Source organism: Meriones unguiculatus, chromosome 1 (assembly GCF_030254825.1).
Source record: "Meriones unguiculatus strain TT.TT164.6M chromosome 1, Bangor_MerUng_6.1, whole genome shotgun sequence".
NCBI classification, from domain to species: domain Eukaryota; kingdom Metazoa; phylum Chordata; class Mammalia; order Rodentia; family Muridae; genus Meriones; species Meriones unguiculatus.
The window spans coordinates 71,325,443-71,343,960 of record NC_083349.1 but is presented as its reverse complement, the minus strand read 5'-3'; the positions used below and the strand labels follow the sequence as shown (position 1 = coordinate 71,343,960).

Below are 18,518 nucleotides of genomic sequence, written 5' to 3'. Positions count from 1 at the left end.
CCGTCAAGACCTGCCCAAGACGATGATGATGAAAACATGGGTGTTTCTCTTCCTTCTCCCCAGCCTCCACCAATTCATTTGAGCCATGGCACCCTCTGAGTTAAAGCTGGGGCAGGCTGGTCGGCGCCATTTCTTTCTGTTCCCTGGCTGTCTTAGACTCAACACGTTAAAATATTTGCAGTAATACCGGCTAATGCTGGCTGTGCGTTCTGGTTCTGAGGGATGTGTTGGCTGGCCATCTGCTCGTCTCCCTGAGTGGCACAGAGTCTGTCTTTTTGTCTCTGGCTTATCACGTCTCTCCCACACTGGGGGATGTGCACCATGGAGGGGCTGCAGCTCTGAGAACCGGCGAGTTCTCTGCTGGCACACCTGCCTGGGACATGCCAGGTCAGAAAGCCAAAGGCAGGAGCTGCCCTCTCCACAGGGCCCTCCCTGCAAGTCTAGTTAGGCCAGTCCTGGCCGCAGCAGCCAGCCCTCTTTGCCCCCTAATTGTGACCAGGGCTCCTCCCTCACACGTACACAACCACTCAGATTAAGAGGAAAACGCTGAAGAGGCAGGGGGAAATTAAAGCTAGCATCTTCCCTGACTGGATAAGTCAGGTTTTTATCTTGATCCTGGATAAGGAACTGAATCCTGAAAGGCCCTCTGCGAGGCTTCTCTCTCGGTTTCATTCCTCTCTTCTTGTCTCCTGCCCCACGCCCCATTCAGAAAAAGAAGAGTTGCCTGTGTGTGCATGTGCAATCAAATGGCATGATTCTTTTTTTTTCCCCCCAGAGGAAAACGAACTTGGAGGAGCCTTGGCATTATTTTTCTATTAAGGCCAATTTTACTTACTCAGTTTGCCTGAAAGAGACTGTAATCAGGACTGAAAGCAGCTGTCATAGGACCCTAACAGGCAAACGATTGACGAGTTCACTTCTGAGAACAGTCCCTGGCTGTGTGTGTGTGGCTTGGTCCCCCTCCTCCTCCTGGCAATCATTTATCAGCCCCTGGGAGGGGGCCAGGGCTCAGGGACATTTTCCCGGGCGGCAGGAATGCAAGGTGGAGCCGGTGACGGAGATTAGGGCGCTGGAATCTTGCATTTGCTAGCGCAGCAGCTGGGGCGAGCGGTGTCAGCCGGCACTGGGCGCCCGGGAGCAGGGCGCGGCCGTGGGGCGGGCGTGGGAGCCGCGGCGGGGGCGGGCCTTCGGGGGCCGCCCGGGACCTCGCGTGCGGTGCGGGGGGCGGCTCCTCGCAGCGTCCGCAGCGGCGGTCGGTCTGCGCGCACGCTGAGACTTCGGTCCTGTTGCTGTCCGCGCCCTCGGCCAAGGACCCGGTTGCCATGGTGAAAGAGAAAGGTAATTAGAAATATCGATCACCCCGCATGCTACTAGAAGTTGCGGTGGCCCCGCGCGGCTCGGGCACCTCCCGAGCATGATCGATCCACATCCGGGCGGACATGTTGGGGCGAGCATCTCTGTAGGACAGAGTCTGGCTTCCGCGGACCCAGCTTCTGCTCCCAGCCCGCCGCGGGGTCTCAGCGCCAGATCCGGGTGTGCAGGTTTTGATTCCCAAAGGATTTCGGGTTTGGCGTTGCGACTTGCCTCCCACCCCAGCCTCCATTCTCCCCCCCCCCCCCCTTAAGGAGTTCATTGAGATTTGTCACCAAAGGGTCCTTACGCTTGGGCGGGGCTGTGTTGGGACTAGCCCGGGCCCAGCCAGTGTGGCCGAGAGCAGCCCCTGGGTGTGGGAAGGGGCTCAGACCAGCTTTAGAGCTTTAGCCATACCTCCCAGCACCTTCTCCCGCGCCCTAAGCGCGGAAGGGGTGGGCGTGGCCTGCACAGGTGTACATTGTTTACCTGCTAGGCGTGGCCCTGAGATTAAGACAAACCGCTCAACAAGGAATTCTAGTTTAACCTACTTGTTTGGGAAATGTAAAAGAACACATCAGTTGCTCGCTTTTAGTCATTCAAGTAACATATGATACATCTAGTATTTTAAAAGCAAAATGTAACAGAAACAGTCCGGGGGAGGGGAAGGAAGCTTCTGCCATGACTCTCAACCTCCGTTTTCAATGGTTGGCGTTTGTCTTCTAGACCCTTCTAAAGGGGGTTAAATTCACAGGCTAGAAGTGAGCCTGTCAGAGCAGCCAGGGGACCATGGTCATCTCTTTGATGTAGAGGACCAGCTCTGCTCTCTGGCAAGCTTGTACTTGTCGTGGTTTCTCCCGTGGGATGGTTCCCCCACCAACGTGGCAATAGCTGCTTTTCAGCCCGTCTTGAGCCACCTCAGTGAATTCTGTCTCCTTTCTTCTGAGGTGGAGCGTTACACTCGGGTTGTGGCTAGAATTTCAGCTTGGTTTTCCTGTGCTGAGGGCTGGGGTGGGACGCTCTGGCAATGTGGAGTCTACGCCCCAGGACCAGTGGTCTGCGCTATTCATCCACACCCGGGGACCTTTGATGCTCACCTGCTTTTGCTCTGATCATCAAGGATTAGATGGTGAGCTGATCTGGTATGAATAAGAAGGCTTCTGGTTATGTTTCCTTTATTTGGGGGCCTCTAATGCAAAATCCAGACCCTGGCATTGGCTGGAAGCTGGGCTGCCTGCCACCCAGCCAGAATAACACGGCCTAGATCTCTGTTGCTAATGGGTTTGAGTATCTGTGTTCCAATGTGAGTAATTTATTTCTGAGTCGTGGAGATTTTCAGAAGCTGCTGGCCTGCTCTGTTCCTGTGGCAGTGCAGACCCCAGATCAGGAGGTTCAAATAGCATCTTTCCTAAGCCTCACTTAGATTACCTATGTCCATGCTTGGGCACTTTCCAGTTGGAGCTCTCTGGGCAGGCTCCCAGGAGACCACATGCTAGTGTTATCTTAGCCTTCAGCGCTGATTAGAGGCTGTTCTTTTTATTTTGAGGTCTGTGTCATTCCCTGCTGCTGCTGCTAGCTCTGAGTACGCTGTCATCGACAGCAACAGGATTTCTCTGGGTGGTTATACAACAGCTTCACAGAGAGAAGCAGAGCCTGTAAAGTGAAATGGGCATGGGGAGTGTGGGCCAGGCGTTTGTCCTAGAGAAGAGCAAGCTAGGGATCGGAAAGGGTAAGAAAGTGGCTCAAGGTCACACAGCCAGTAACTGGACCACATGACATCGTGTGTGTAGACAGTGGCTGCTGTTTCCAGTCCAGTGTAGCCATCTGAGAGCCTGTGGGCAGCTCTACCAGCTCCATGTCTTAACTTTTCAGCACCTGGTTCAGCATCCACCCGATGTAGACGCCAACAGAGAAAACAGGTCTGTGTCACATCAGAGCTGCCAGGGGCCTTGTGCCTTTCTGCATCTGGAATGCACCCCATTATTCTGGCTTTGCCCTGGCCCCTGAAGCTGATAGGGACCCTCCAATGGGCTCAGATCAGTGTGGTGCCCATGCCAAGGAGCAAGGCAGGCCATGGCTCCCTGCTGTGCTCACTACAGGGTACATATGTGGCTTTATAAGCCACTTTCTCAGTCTGTCTGCTTGGGATTAACACAGGCTGCAGAAAGGGCTCCCCTCAGCCAGCTGGCTCCAGCATGGCTCCTGCACGGCTGGGGTGGACATAGGCTGCAGAGAGACCCCCCAGCCAGCATGGCACCAGCAGCCCATGGTCCAGTGCCACAGCTCACATCCTTTGTCCCTCATTATCTTCATTTTCCTGACCTGACACCCATCCATTCACACTTGCAGCCTCTAATGGATCCTAGAGTCTGAATGAAGCAGGTGTTTCCCTGAGATGTCCAAGGGGACCTTCCCCTGCTGCACCCACTGACAAAGAAGCATCAAAGGGTTTGGTGGGTTTATCAGTCGATATCTGTCTTCCTGAAGACAGCACAGCTCACAGCCTGCACCCCAGGGACCTGCCTGCTCACTTAAAAGCTGTGACTTGCTAACTGATAAACCTCTGACACAGCTTCTAAACTAATGTGTTTCTTTTTGTTTGTTTGTTTGTGTGTCTGCGTGAGGAAAAAAAAAACAATGAGAAATCCCAGAGATAAAGCTATAAATATGTCTCATTTAAATGATAAAGGATGATTGTGGCTTGGAAACTATGAGACCATGTGAAACAAGAGTTTGGCTGCAACAGTTACTATCCAGGTAAATGGAGTTTTAGACTTGGGCTCCTATTTTGTTTTGTTTTGTCTTCTTTCCTGCAAGAACAGAGGTCTCAATATTCATTTTCCTACAAGGGAGGGCTGTCTGCTGTCTACATGACATTTGAGAGTGGGGAAAAGTGAGTGTGCACATGTTACACACACACACACACACACACACACACACACACGCACGCATGTAAGCACAGCAAATGATGGCTCTCCAGCAAGACTTCTTGGCTGCTTCCCTCCGTTCAGCCAGCTCCTTCCCTGTGACTCTGCCCGTGTATTGCATGGTGTTTACTCGTAGGCACTCCCCAATGAGACACTGGTGGCGTTGACCTCTCACTTTCCACAGTTCAGATTGTCTCCAGACATCGCAGGAGGCTCCCCCAGGAGTGCTGCCCAGGTGGGGAGGGGTTCAGAGCAGGGGGGCTCCAGGATCCCCTACACACGGGTTCTTTCATGTTTAGCTAAAACGGAGTCTGTCCAGCACAGAGCGAGAAATGCTCCAACTCCCTAGGGAAGCCAGCAGAACCACCTTCACAGGGAGCTTCAGCACAGACAAATGGGTCCAGAGAGTGGGGGTGGGGTGGCCCTACTTCATGGCTGTTTCATGCGGGGATGGACTCAGTGGTCACAGAGGCAGCTTTGGTGCAGAGGTGCTCCGGCTCTGCTCTTCCTTTGTTTCCCTCTCAGACCCACTAAGTCCACTCCTCAAGCAAACTGCTGCACATCTCCAAACTGCTGCGTTCTTTCTGGGTTAGGAAAACCCCGTGAGCTGGCAGAACACAGTGGCTCCCCATCTCTTTGATGTCTACTGTGGAGGTGAAACAGGCGCTCATGTGACTGACAGGAAGTAGGTGTGGCGAAAAAGCATCTAAGCTGAGCTTTGACCCCAGAGCCCTCTGGTCAACCGTCTTGGAGCAGGTGGCTCTTAGTCTGGGGCTTTAAAGACTGGGGATGGTTAAATATGTGACAACTCACAGTGGAAATCAAATGCTAGACAAGAGAATCTCATGTGAGAATGGACGGACACTGGCGGGGACCCGAGGGTAGAGTGAGAGGGTGGGGAAGTCGGACAGTCTTTCTGGGAGTGCCTAACAGAACATACTTGGTGGCTTAAACAGAGGAAGTCATTTCTCACTTCTGGAAGCCAAAAGCGCACAGTCACCTTTCTGTGATTTCTGCAAAGCTGATTCCTTCTGAGTGGGCCCTGAGGAAGAGCATGTGTGTCTGCCTGAACTTCTGGCGTTTTGTCAGTCCTCCTCATTCCTTTGCTTGTAGAGTCATCATAGTGTCTGTGCCTCCAAACCTGTGTCACGCTGAGCATTTGCCTCCGTGGTTCCCACTCTCTTAGGGGAGCTAGTGAATGATGAGGGCCCAAAGTAGTGACCTCCTCTCTGAATAAAGTGAAGACCTCTTCTCTGAATAAAGGCCGTGATCTAAGGTCCCGAGGGTTATTGCTGGGGCAGGAGGTTGGACTTGGCAGCTCACCTATGTCAGACCTGGGTAGGGCTCAGAAGGACTAGAAGGGTCAGAACCAGCTTGGTCATAGGAGTGGGGAGGGAAAGAGAGGAGTGGAGATCATTTTAATAAGCCTTGAACTGGTATATAGGAGAAGGCACTGGCATATGATGACAAATGTGTGGTCCAGCTGGTAGATGCTGAGATTTCATGGTTAGCTTGCAAATTCAAGTGTGCCCAATGACATTGTGACAAATACTGCATTTACAAAGTTCCCACTGGAAAACTCTATAATTGTGTTTAAAAACAACAACAACAAAAAAATCATGCATGTTAAATTCCCAGTTCTGTGTTGGGGTGCATTCATAGCAAGCCTGGTGTGTTGCACTCTTAGGGTTTTCCATTCCTTTGGAGATGTCTGTGGAAAGCTGATCCTACAACCTGCCAGTCATGGCTGCTGTGTCCAGCATCCTCCAAGGCCTGACACATTTACAAGCCCTTGCCCTTTTGGACCTGGCAGCCCCCAAGGTGGCCATGTCTCCAGTGTGACTTACAGACTGGCATCAGGGTCACCTCTGAGTCACACCCCTCCCAGCTGGAAACCTTAAAATAAATGACAAGGTTCAAAGCTCCCTGTTTGTCCCCTTGACAAGAACTTCCTCCCCAAGCCTGTTTAAACCAATAGCCTTCTGTATTAATGCTATCATTAAATCTGAGATTGAACACACCTGTAAACAAAAGCTTTTCATATTCTGCCTTTAGCCTTTCAATGTCTCCACTCAACAGCTGGGAGAAAGGGGGTCATGGGAGTTGAAACGTGTTGAGAGAATTCTTAGCCAGAAGAGAGAAGATCTGGGAGTTTTTCCCAGCTCTCTCCCCACCTGACTCCCAAACCTCTTTTCTATTTGCAGTCTTACGTGAGGAGATGCCCCCTCCAGCCTTAGCCATGCTGCCCTGTGAAAAATACGAGTGTCCTCTTTCTTTGTGTTGTCAAAAACTTAAGCCCTTCCTCCTTCTAAAGCTTCTCAGAAGCCCATCCCTTCTGTGAATTCTTCCAGATGACTGTTCACCCCTAAGTCAGCAGCAGAAAGACTAGACACTTGTCACCTGTATGGCCTGGGCCCACGCTCTGTTCTCCTCAAGCATGGGCTGACCTCGTAGATGAACTTGTACAACAGCCTGGAGAGTTGGGAGGCATTGCTGCCTTGGTGGTAGCTGCTTTCTCATTGGATCCTGTTTCTCTCTCACACATATCCAGGCAGACAGCACCCACCCAGGGAACACACTGCTGGATGCCACGCAAACCCCCTGTTGCGTCCTGAGAGCTCCCGGGACAGTGGTTCTGTCAGTGTGTGTAAGGATTCCACGTGTGTCTGATGATCACAGGGTCCTCTTTCAAGGCCCCTTTCTCAGTTAAGAACCCTTCCGGTTCAGGTTTGAGTGTTCAATGATTCCCGAGCAGCAGCTGATGGCCAGGGCCCTACCCCTGGCTTAGTCTACTTTTTCCATCGTGCCTTACCTTGAAAAGCTGAGGGTTTTGTGGCCATTGTTTTTGTGTCTTGGTTTGGTTTTAGCTTTTGTGTGACACAGGGTCTTAATATGAAGCCCGGGCGAGCCTCAAACTCATAATTCTTGTGCCTCAGTCTCCTACATGCTAAGACTACAGGTACGTGTCATCATTTCTCTTAACCCCAAGGCCTTTAACGGACCACCAAGGACGTTTCCTAAGTAAGGTGTAAAAGCAAGTTACAGATTGAAAGGAACACCATAGGTTACCATAGTTTCACAATCCATAGTCTTCATCGACGACTTGGTCACAACACTCAGTCATGAGGTTTTCATCTTGGGAAAGCTCAGGTTTTCAACATAACATTCCACTCAGGACAGAAAAAAAAATGCAAGTGTGAATTCTTCTTACAAGTGCAGGTGCCACTCTCACCAGTGTGAGGCTGACAGCGACCTTCACCCCAGAAGGGCTGTGTGCAAGATGTAGCTCCCAGGTCTGAGGGAGAGACGGTCACACAGAAAAGCATCACAGCAGATGGCTGCCCGATGCCACCAACTCATTGAGGTACAAAAAGTAATCTAGAAAAGCAAATCTGCCACAGCCACAGCCAGACTTCGGCTGCACAGGTACATACACTGAAAGAAGGGACGTGCTGACAGTTTTCCTAGAACTCCTGAGGGTAGTGTTTGGTGAAGTCGGGACTCCTCAGAGTGGACACAACGTGTGCTGTGCTCACCCCGCCCCATCTTTAGCTGCTCAGGGACTCCAGGAAGGGGCTCTCATACTTTCCATACCTGGTCAGTTAACAAGGGCAGATGAGCAAATGGTGTTTTATCACCAGAATCCTCATCAAAGGCCATTGAGCAAGGCTGGGGAGATGGCTCAGTCAGTGCGGACCTGGACTCAGTCCCTAGCACCCCTGTAAACCGAAGCCATTCTTGCCGGCACACGTAGCAATTCCAGCGCTGGGTGGGAGGAAACCGGTAGATCCCTGGGGCTCCCTTGGCTATCCATGCCAGCCTTTTGGCAAGTTTGGGGCCAATGAGAGAACTTTTCTTTAAAAAACAAAATCTACAAGATCTAAGGCTGAGTGTGACCCGAGGTTGTCCTCTTGCTTACACAAGCATACACTTGAGCATGTGTGTGCTCCAGGGCTCGCCCTGCCGTGACCCATGTCTTGGCATCCACTTCGAGGTGGTGGCTTCTCTGCGCCACTTTCACAGGTCAGCGTCAGCTGGGAGATGAGGGGCCTGCGATGGTGAGCATTTTCCAAAACCAGCATTAGAGAGCCGAGGTCTTTCCAGGCGTTTCGCTGATCACAGTGGTCCGGGAGCCCTTCCCGCAGCGGTTGAGCCTGGTGCAGGGCAGCTGAAACCAGCCCAGCATCCTATCTCGTTGTGCGTTGAGCCGAGGTCAGCTCCGGTCTGTTTATGCCACACTGGCAGGAGCTGCGACTTCAAGGGCAAGTGTGGGTAACAGTGGGGAGAGTGAATATTTGTTGCATGTGACCTCTTTTCTCTGAAGCATGTTTTTGCACAAAGTGACATGATTCATGCTGTTTGTGTCCTGACATGATTAATATTGTTATGGCCCTATGTGCCCAGGGGCACAGGAGTGAGTCTGGGTCCCACTGTAATCAAAGAGGGTGACTTGTTTGAATGACTTGGGTTTATCAAGGAAGATACTAGCCAAAAAACCCCATAAAAAACAACAACAACAAAAAACTACCACTATCCCCACCACCACCAACAAAAAACTCCAGGAAAAGTGTGGTCTAGGGCTGAGTTCTCAGACTTTATCAAGCAGAATCTCCTGGAAGGAGATTGGTGAAATTCAGAGTTCCAGGTCCCTGTGCCCAGAGTTTTTGGTCCCCTGGATCTGGGGCAGAACCTGACCCTGATGCAGGGAGTGGGACCTCATGTGGGTGGTCCATGGTTTCTGTGGACACAGTACCGATCCTGCTGGTGGCTCCCCATTTTCCTATCACTAACGTCTATTCCCCTGCAAGCCTCATCTTGCTCACAGTGACCAGGTGGCAAAGAGAAAGTACCGGACATCTTGCTGGGCTGAGGCCCTGCTGTGCAGAGCAAAGCCCTGTTACATAACAGACCAGCCTTCTGTGACATCTTAGCAGCCAAGAAACTGCTGGGGTTGCCTGATCCCAGGTGCTCACTGCGTGGGAAGAAGTTACAAGGTAGTTTTGGGGAGATGGGTTGGAGCCCACTGGCTGCAGGAAGGTTTAAAGCCATCATGCAGGTGTGTGCAGATATGCACAGGTGACTTGTTCTTTAGGCATCATTCAGAATTCAGAGTTGGGGACCATGCTTCCTAGGTTGATGGAGCTATGTGGAACTCTTGGGTTAAAAGATAAGACATTCAGTGTTTCATTTACAAGACTACAGCCCTCTCTTTAGTCTTTGGAGAGCCAAAATACATTATTTTTAAAATGTGGGGTGTTTCATTCATACCACTAAATCCAGCTACACTCAAGGCCTCTCTATCCTCCTTTCTTTCTGCTGGGAGAAGTAGAAGAAAAACTAAGAGCAGTGGATGGATATCACAAACAGCAAGGCTGTTCCTCACTGGAATGAGTGATGGGAAAGAGGGAAGAGGGTTGAGAGCGCCCCCAGAAAAATAACAGGGGCTCTGGGTGCCCAGGTCCTGGGTGGGGAGTGTGTTAGGTGGGTACCTCCTGTTCACAGGACCTTATCTCGGAATCCAGACAGAGGCAGTGTGCTAGGCTGAGGTGCTGAACATGTACCCCTCCGAGGCTCTTGCTCACCTGAAGGTGCCAGCCCTGGCTTGGTAGTGAGCCACAGCTGTGGGGTGCCAGGAGTGGCTGTGACCAAATCAGTTTTAGTAAGGTCTGTTTAGTTTTGGTTTTGAAACGGGGTCTCATGTAGCCCAGGCTGGCCTCAGAATTGCAGAAGGATAACTTTGAACTCTGACCCTCCTGCTTCAGGCTCCCAAGTGTTGGAATTAAGCCCCCCTGTCAAACACACACACACACACACACACACACACACACACACACACACACACCATTTGTGATTAGCAAGAAAAATCTGAGGATCTCTCACCTTCACTAGGTTAATGCTTGTGTCAGGAGTGGTGCTGGGAAGCCTGCAGCTGTGGAGGACACAGGTGACAAAAGGGGATGGAGACAGTGTTCTGTGGGGACTCAAAGGAAGAAGGCTCTGTGGGGCAGGGAGCACTGACGATGGGCTGTCAGGGCTGTGTAAGCGTCTAAGGACAGGGATGGCATGGTGGTTGGTTCTGTGGCATCTACAATGCTGTGTAGTCACTCACTGGACACTGAGCCAGTGAGTGAATGAATGCTCTATATGGGTGGGGGAGGGACTTATCTGGGAAATTATTTTTCAAACCCTATGTGAGAAGAATAATCTATATATGGAAGGCAATAAAATATAGACCTGGCCAGAAAGCACTCGCTCTGTCAGTGAGCTCACATATAAGGAACAGTGACAGTGTGAACTGTTAACTAATTCATGGAGGCAGAGCAGCGCCTGGCTAACTCTGTGAGGTGGTTATGGCAGCCTGGGCTTTGAAGGATGAAGAGGAGCACGGCCTTGGGTAAAGGATGATTGAAGGACTCTATCAAACTGATGAGACAGAATCCATGAAGGTAGGCCCTAACTAGAGAGATGCAGCTAGGTGAATACACTAGGGTGTACTGTTCCCAACAAATAGAGGGGGGGTGAGGTGGGCTTTGGGGGTCAGGTCGGATGCCAGGAGGACGAGAAAGTGTCACGAGTACATACAGAATCTCGGAGAACAGGCAGGTGACTTAACAAAGTAGAGACAGGCACACTGGAGAGGATTGACGGTCACTCCCATAGGGGACCATAGTTGACCTTGAGTTTTCAAAAGCACAATGAAAGTGTGAAAGCACTCCATATATTTAGATGCCAGTGAACAATCTGAATGTTTATACAAATTAATTGTGTAGCCCAAGCAGAAGGAGCCTGTGGCCAGAACAAGGGAAGGAGACCTGCCCCTCCCTGGCAAGTCACTGGCCAGGCATGGGCACTGCTGCCCACTAGTGTCCAGAATAAAGATGGGGGACTCAGGGGAGGCCCCGTGCCCAGGAGTGGCTGCTTAGCACAATGCGCTCAGTGGTGCTTCTGTAGACTGTCTCATGCTGCTTGGTTTAGGCTTTTGTTTTGTTTTGTTGATCTTTGGCTTATATAGTTTGGTAGTTTGGTTTCCATTTTTTGTGTGTGTTTATGAGGGGGTTTTATTTGTTTTCTGCTTTTGTTTATTTTTGTTTTGTTTTGTTTTTGAGACAAGGTTTCTCTGCATAGCCTTGGCTGTCTTGTACTCGATTTGTAGACCAGGCTGGCCTTGAACTAAAAGGAATCCACCTTCCTCTGCTTCCCAGGTGCTGGGGGGCTTTTATGTATGGGTTTTTGTGGTTTTTTTGTTTTGTTTCTTTGTTTTTGCTGTTTAAACAGAGAAAGGAAGGACTCAGAGTTGTGGGGCAGGAGGTGGGGAGGGTCTGGGAGAAGTTCAGGGAGGCAAGGTCAGAATGTATTTTATGAAAAAAATAATTTAAAATGGATAAAATAATAAAAGCTATTGCTGATTTTAAAATGTCATGTAGGCATCCAAGCCCTCATTCTCTGCTCTGTTTAGAACACACTGCTGGGACCCACACAGCCGACTTGGTGCTTCAAAGCATCAAGCCCAGAAGTTTGAAATCCGCTGTATCTGCATGTACACACTGACGTTCTGTCTTTATTTGTGGCCGTCATTGTTCTGAAACAGTCTCACGTGGCGCAGGCCACCTTCCAGCCTGGTTATGAGCTGAGGATGATTTTGAACTTCTGACTTTCCTGCCTCCACCTCCTGAACTCCAGGATTGCAGGTGTGCACCACTAGACCCCGTTATGGAGCGATGGTGGTTGAGTCTAGGGGCGATGCGTACTGGGGAAGCACTTTGCAGCTGAAAACTGAGCCGCCATCTAAGTTTTCCCGAATGCAAGCAGAATGGGGTTTTCCCGTGGACAAGCAGGTCGGCTGGTGCTCTTGTTTTAGAGCTGTTGGCCACGTTCCTGTTAAATACATGACTGTTCACTGGGACTATTAAAGTTTCAACAAGATTTCTGGATCCGGTGGATCACTGCCCTAAGCAGGCCGCAGCTACTCAGTCACGCCTGGGCTCACCCAGCCGCGGCCCAGCCCTTCACTTCCACTCTTGGGCAAAACATCTAGTCCAGCACTCATTTTTGACATATCAAGGCCTTTCTGGAAAAAAATAAAACTTTGAAGCTTTGGAGAGAGTCCTCCCTTCCCCCCAGGAGTGTTTGAGGGGTGAGAGGTTGTGGCGGGACCTTCCCTGCAGCAGGAAAGGCTTGGCTACACCTCGTGGTCAGGGCATGTCTGTCCTCATTCCTGTCTTTACTCCGGAAGCACTCCTGTGATATACAAGGTTCAAAAGACATTGGGATTTTTGCAGCCAGAGCCGGAGAATGGCTTCTCACTGTTGGAGAAAACCAAGAGCAGCCATGTCCAGGGGAAGTCTTTCCTAGGTCCACCCATTTCTCACTGCCCGTACTTCGTCTCAAGCTTGTAAGCCTGTGATGCCACAGTACCCCAGCCCACAGGAGGCGGCTTCCCGTGGCCAGCGTGTCCTACTGTTCAATGATGCATCTTCTGTGATAACTTATCTGCTGTGCTCTTGATGCTCGTGTTCCTCAAGTAGTGTTTGGATGTTGATTTCACCTCTATGGTACGGTGAAATGTAATGTTTGCTTTGGAGGCATGTTGATGTCACAAGGGTAGAGGCTCTAAAGTTCTTAGGGCTTGTAGCCATGTGGCTCAAGTCTCTTTCTGGAGGAAGCACCCACCTATTCGGCTATCATGCTGGCTGTTCCCCATCATCGGGCCGGTTACGGGTTCTTTAGGTTTTCCGAGGCTCTGGTGTCCCTCCAGCCCCTCACCACAGGTAGCTCAGCGGGAAGTTCTGTTTTAGGAGCCTCTGGCCACAGGGCTGAGCTGGAGCTGGGGTGAGATGCTTTCCATACACTGCTTCAGATTTCTGCTGGAGACGTAGCCTTCCTTTCATGCTGCCACAGATACCTCTGCCAAAGACACACTGAGCCCTCGGTTCCAGTGGAGACCAGTGACTCGAAACCAGGGTGAGCAGCTCCTGAGGAATGACACCTGAAGAGGACAGACCTCTGACCCCATATACCACAAATCCATGAACACTCTCATGCACCCTCACATCCCTACACACACACACAGCATCATTCAAGACGCAGCCTCAGTGGCTTTTCCACCTGTGTCCTGAGCCCCTCCTAGCACCTGAGTCTTGTAAGCAATCACTCACCCAGTGACACGTCCTATTGTTTTCACCTCTGCAACCTTTGCTGGTTGATGCCAGGGCTGATGGTCCTCCAGGAAAATGTGTGTTTGTGAAAACTCCCACAGGAGGCATCTGCTGGGTCTGATGTTCAAATTTTGTTCAAATTTCTTGTAGCTGCATCTTTGCTGGCTCCTTTCTAGTCAGCGGTGGTGAGGGCGCGAGGAGGACGTGTGCCCCGTAGGTTGTGCTGACAGGGAGGGTTTGGTGAATTTTCTGTGGAGGTAGAAGTCTGGGTGATTCCTATTGTGTGTTGTGTGCAGCGCATTAGCATGCAGATGTGGAGGCATTGACACTAACAGGTACTAACCAAACCTGTTGCTTTGTTTGAAATCTGCAGAGACAGTGAGTAGCTGCCTGGGGCTAAGCAGAGGGAGGCAGGGCAGCGAATGGGCACAGACTTCCTTTGGGGGTGCTGAAATGTTTCAAATTCAGGTTGTGGTGGAGGCTGGAGGATAGCTCGGCTGGTAAAGAGCTTGCCTTGAAAACACAAGCTCCTGAGTTCCAACCCCAGACCCCACCTAAAGTGAGAGCTGGGTGTGGTCGGACATGCTCATGCACCGGGGTGACAAGGACCTGTCACCTGTGCGGATGTGCGGGAGCTCCCTGGTAGCCAGACTAGCCTGCATGGCACCTTCTGATGTGTGGAACCCCAATTCTAAGGAATCGTGGATGATGCCTGGGCAGTGACACCCAAGGTCACCCATTGGCTTCCACACACATGTGCACTAAGAACACACACACAGACACAAAAGAAAGAACCTGGGAACGTGCACACACAAATCCGATAGTGGCGATCACTGAAGAATTCGGCGGCCGTACCAAGGCCTATCCAATTGCACACTTCAATGGGTGTGTTGTAGGCTAGCCCAGTGTGTCTCCCTGAAAGGGTTAAGAGCAGAACTGCTGCCTCAGTGCCGCGCTTGCTGGATGGTGGCTCAGAGCTGGGGGAATCCTTGGGAGACGCAGACAGGCACCATTCCTGAAGAGTGGAGCCTGCCGCTCAGCATAAGTGGGTTGAGGAGATGTGGATTCTGTGACCCACGACCTTCCCTGTGAGCCACGATTCTCCCACATGAAGCAGCCAGGGTCCAAGGGGCACTCCTCTGTCAGTGGCTCTGGACACTGCCATCGGCTCTACTTCTAGGCTGTCCTGAGCAATAGGCTGAAATCGGGCTTCATTGTGCAGAGGAGGACACCGGGGCTCAGGGATGGAGGGCAGGTGATCACAGTCATGGCTGTAGGAGAAACGGAGCTAGGAATAGGATGAAGCCATCTAACCGGCACCCCGGGCCAGCCCTGCCCTTACTGCATGCCCACGTGCCTAGGGGAACCCACTTCATTTGTGGTGTGAACTGGCATTCCATAGAGAGGGCCTGAATATTCACTCCTTGCAGCCCTCATCTCAAGATGCCAATGAGGACCTTAACTCCTAGGTTCCTTGGTTTGTCCCTCAGGGACATGGGGGCCACTTTCCCCACCTGAGACACCATTGCTGGCCTCGCTTACACTGTCCTCCTGCCAAACCCCATTTCCTAATGTGCCAGGTACATTCTGTCCACGCTACCCGTGGTCACAGGTCTCTTCTCTGCTTCCTGTGAGTTCCGCCTGCCTCAGTGGTCCAGCTGAGCCATCGGCAAAGCAACTTCTGCTCTTCTGCTCACTAGAGCAGCCCAGAGCCCAGAGGCATGCAGAGCCAGTGTGTTCACGCTGGGTTTGTCAGTGTTCACAAGCTTCAGTAGGCACATCAGGTCCGAGTGTGTTCACACTGCTTCAGCAGGCATTGGAGTCAGACTGCGTTCACACTGCCTGCGGGAAACTAACTTCGTCTGAGAAGGCGGCTCTGGTGTTTCCGCCTCTGGTACTTTGCTCAGAAGAAAACCATTTCCTTCTACTGAAAATAAGAGGGTAAAGAGTCACGGGGGTCACTGCTGCCTGTCACCTGGCTGAACCTTTCAAGGTAACAGGTATGGATTTTGTGTGCATCCCTTTGCTTGCAAAGGCCACACCCTACAAAGCTATGTCATACTGAAAGCTTGAACAGGCTGAACTTCAGGTCTGGGAGGAGCCAGGAGTGAGCAGCTTTAGAGGCTGTAGCTTGCCTGGCATCGCTCTTGGCACCTGTGCACACGGACATAAGCTGTGGTCTCCCAGTGTGATGCAGATGCTAGAGGCAGCTAGGGAAGGTGAGTCTGAGAATCTGTTCCCAGAGCAGGAGTGAGACAGCCTTTTTGAGAAAGGTCAAGTACAACTTACACCCAAAACGCTGAAAGAGCCTCAGTCTGCTGGCAGTGTGGCCTTGGGACAGCAATGCGCAGGTGTTTGAGTAGGCCTTCCAGCAGGCATAGAGGAAGATGGTGATGTATAAAATGCACCAATTCCCATGCTGTAAATCTCTCCATCTCACCAACCTTTAAGCCACCAAACAAAGCTGTTGACTGCATAGCCAGCTGTCCCAGAGTCCCCGATGGACCGAACTGTGACCTCTGACAGCTCAGTCCTCCTAGCTGTAGGACGGGACTGCTGTAATTTTTGGCCACGTCTTATGTAGCGTGACGTGCTGTATAGACAGTAACCAGCCCACAAGCCTGCCTGGAGTGCTGTAGTTAGCTGGCAAGAACCTCCAACTGTGGCATGGGACACAAGGAAGCAGAACACCGGAACAAAGACCATTGGCAGGCTCTTTCCCAGCAGCGCATCAGGTCTCCATGTCTTACTGTTTCACGTCTAAGGGGTCAGGGATAAGGGGTGGGGCCGGGGTGGAACCCTCAGCCTGCAGGCTACTCACCCTGACCCTCTCTTCTGACTCACATTCCCATGGGTGGCTCCAATGACGTGGCAGTCCCTTTACCTCACAGGCAGGCTGGCCTGGCCCTCTCCCAGCCATTAAGATGTTGTCACCTGCCAGGCGGCCTGGGCTTGATCCGGTTCTCAGGAATCTCTGGTGCAGGGTCAGTTAGAGGCCTCGGTTCTGTCATGTACTGGACCTTCTTGCCTGTCCTTTGTGACACTCAGTAGACGCAGGCTTTGGTGCCCTCAGGAAGAAGAGGGCTTCCCAGGGCCTCGGGAGATGTGGGGGCTGATGACGGAGGGAGGCCTGAAAGGGAAGGCAGGCTGCTGTGATCCTTGGGACTGCATTAGGACTGTGCCTTGAGGTAACATTCCAGCAGTCGGGAGAGGACAAAGGAGGTTCCTGCGTGTGAGTCACGGGGGGCAGCATAGGTGTGCCCAGGAAGGCACCTTTGAAGGGAGGGGCGATAGGGCACGCTGACGTCACAGTCTTGCTGAGCCCCACCTTGTGCACAGGCAGTGGGGCTTGGAGAGCACGCGCATGACACGTGCGTCACCTGGGGCCAGGAGCCGTCCAACGGTTATCTCTCGGCTCCTCACTGATTTGAGCCTGGGCTGTTTGTGTCCCGGGAGCCGGCAGAGGGTGGGCACAGCTTCTGAGCGGAGAGCCACAGCTGGCCAGGGGAGAGCCCACCCGGGGCTGCCGGCACGAGGGATGACCATGATTGCCTCACTCACAGGTACCGGCGTGAGGTCGGGAGGCCGATGCTGGCCACCATGGGGAGCGTCTGGGGACCTACACTCACCGCAGCAGGAGCCACGCTGCTGAGCAAATGGCACATTAAGCCCCAGAGCATTTATTTAAGCACTCGAGTAAACACCCGAGTTTCTCGTTTCCTGTACATTCTGGCAAAAGAGGGAGTGGGAGGTGGAGAGCACAGCTCCAGGATGTGTGCTTACGCTTACACAGCGGCAGAAGCAGGGTCCTCTAGGAAAGCAGCAGCACACTCCCACGGGCATAGGAGAACCTGAGTGTATGTGTGTGTGTGTACCTGTATGTGTCCAAGGGGCAGAAGCCAGAGGGTGGCACTGGTTGTCCTGCAATATCATGGTCCCCCCAGGAAGCTCAGGTCATTCCTGCTCCCTAAGCACATGGACCGTGCCAGGCTGTGAGTGTGGAAGCTGGGACCCAGACTCTGGTCCGCCCTGTGCAGTGCAGGTTCTCACACTAGCCGCCCCCTCAGGCCCTGGAGTCAGCCTCATCCTGTGATTGCAGCCAGCTCAGCCTTCGAGGCCCTGGCTGTGCGAGTGCTCATTGGCTCGCTGCACATGGCTTGCTCACCTTGCTTTTCTGTAGCCTGGAGCCATCTGCCCCACCTCCCCACCCCCACCCCCCCACCTTGCAGTGGGCTGCCCCCCCATCCATCACTACTGCACAGATGTGCCTGCAGGTCTGTCTCAAGGGTGCTTTCTCAACTGCTTTCACTCTGCCCAGGGACTCTAGGTCTGTGTCAAGTTAACAAAAAGAACTAACCAAGACAGTGGTGGTACACGGTCAGTGCTGGGGGACACCCAGACAACAGGAAATGATGGTGCCAGTAACACTGAAAGGGCCTGCTAACAGTGGAGCCTGAGCAGGCGCTCCGCTGGTGAAGTCTTCACTCAGAGCGTGAAGCCTGAGCGTTGCCAGGCCAGGAGGCCCACACTAGTGGAGGCCGCGGTGTGCCGGGGCCTCAGGCTGCGTGGCTGGGCGGCCTGCTGCGTCCCGGAAGGCCCGTGTCCTGAAGCAGCAGAGCTGGACACGGCCTGAGGAGTGATGCCTGAGTGGCCCCCTGACCTCTGAATGTGCGCCCGGTCATGTGCACCTGCACGTTGCTTACACACGTGTGCAGACAGGTGAATCCGGGAGGCCCTTAGGAGGCCGCACCCGTGCAGCCTTCCGGCTGTGACTCCAGCCAGGATTCCCTCTTTGACAGTCAGCAGCTAGACCAAAGGGCCGTGTGTGCCCAGAGATTCCAGACTCACGTACCAAGAGGTTTTTGTACTCCTGTTTGCTGACGATTTACAGCTTTCTGCACTCTTTCTGTCCTGTGGGTCACATGACTCCAGCCACACAGCTGGAGCACTTTTCCTCAACTCCGACAGAACTTTCCTCACAAAAGAATCTTCACTGCTGTGAAGATTGTGGCCTGCCCCCTGTGCTTTGGCAGTTTTCAAGACCCCATAAGCACCCCCTGCCCTTTTTGTGGTTTTTGAGCAGAAT

The 18,518-nt window shown here is 52.3% G+C and overlaps 1 protein-coding gene across 3 annotated transcripts in view; it reads left to right on the top strand.

Moving 5' to 3' along the window:
* Ablim1 (actin binding LIM protein 1) overlaps positions 1-18,518 on the top strand; it is a 249,892-nt gene that overhangs the window by 105,225 nt on the left and 126,149 nt on the right. The window contains exon 1 of one of the 3 annotated variants that reach the window (XM_060391665.1): positions 1,051-1,338. The exons of the other annotated variants lie outside the window; for them this stretch is intronic. Within the exon in view, the coding sequence (XP_060247648.1) occupies positions 1,323-1,338 (16 nt within the window). The 5' untranslated portion in view covers positions 1,051-1,322. Of the gene's footprint in view, positions 1-1,050; positions 1,339-18,518 lie in introns of those variants that run through there. 3 annotated transcript variants of the gene reach the window in all.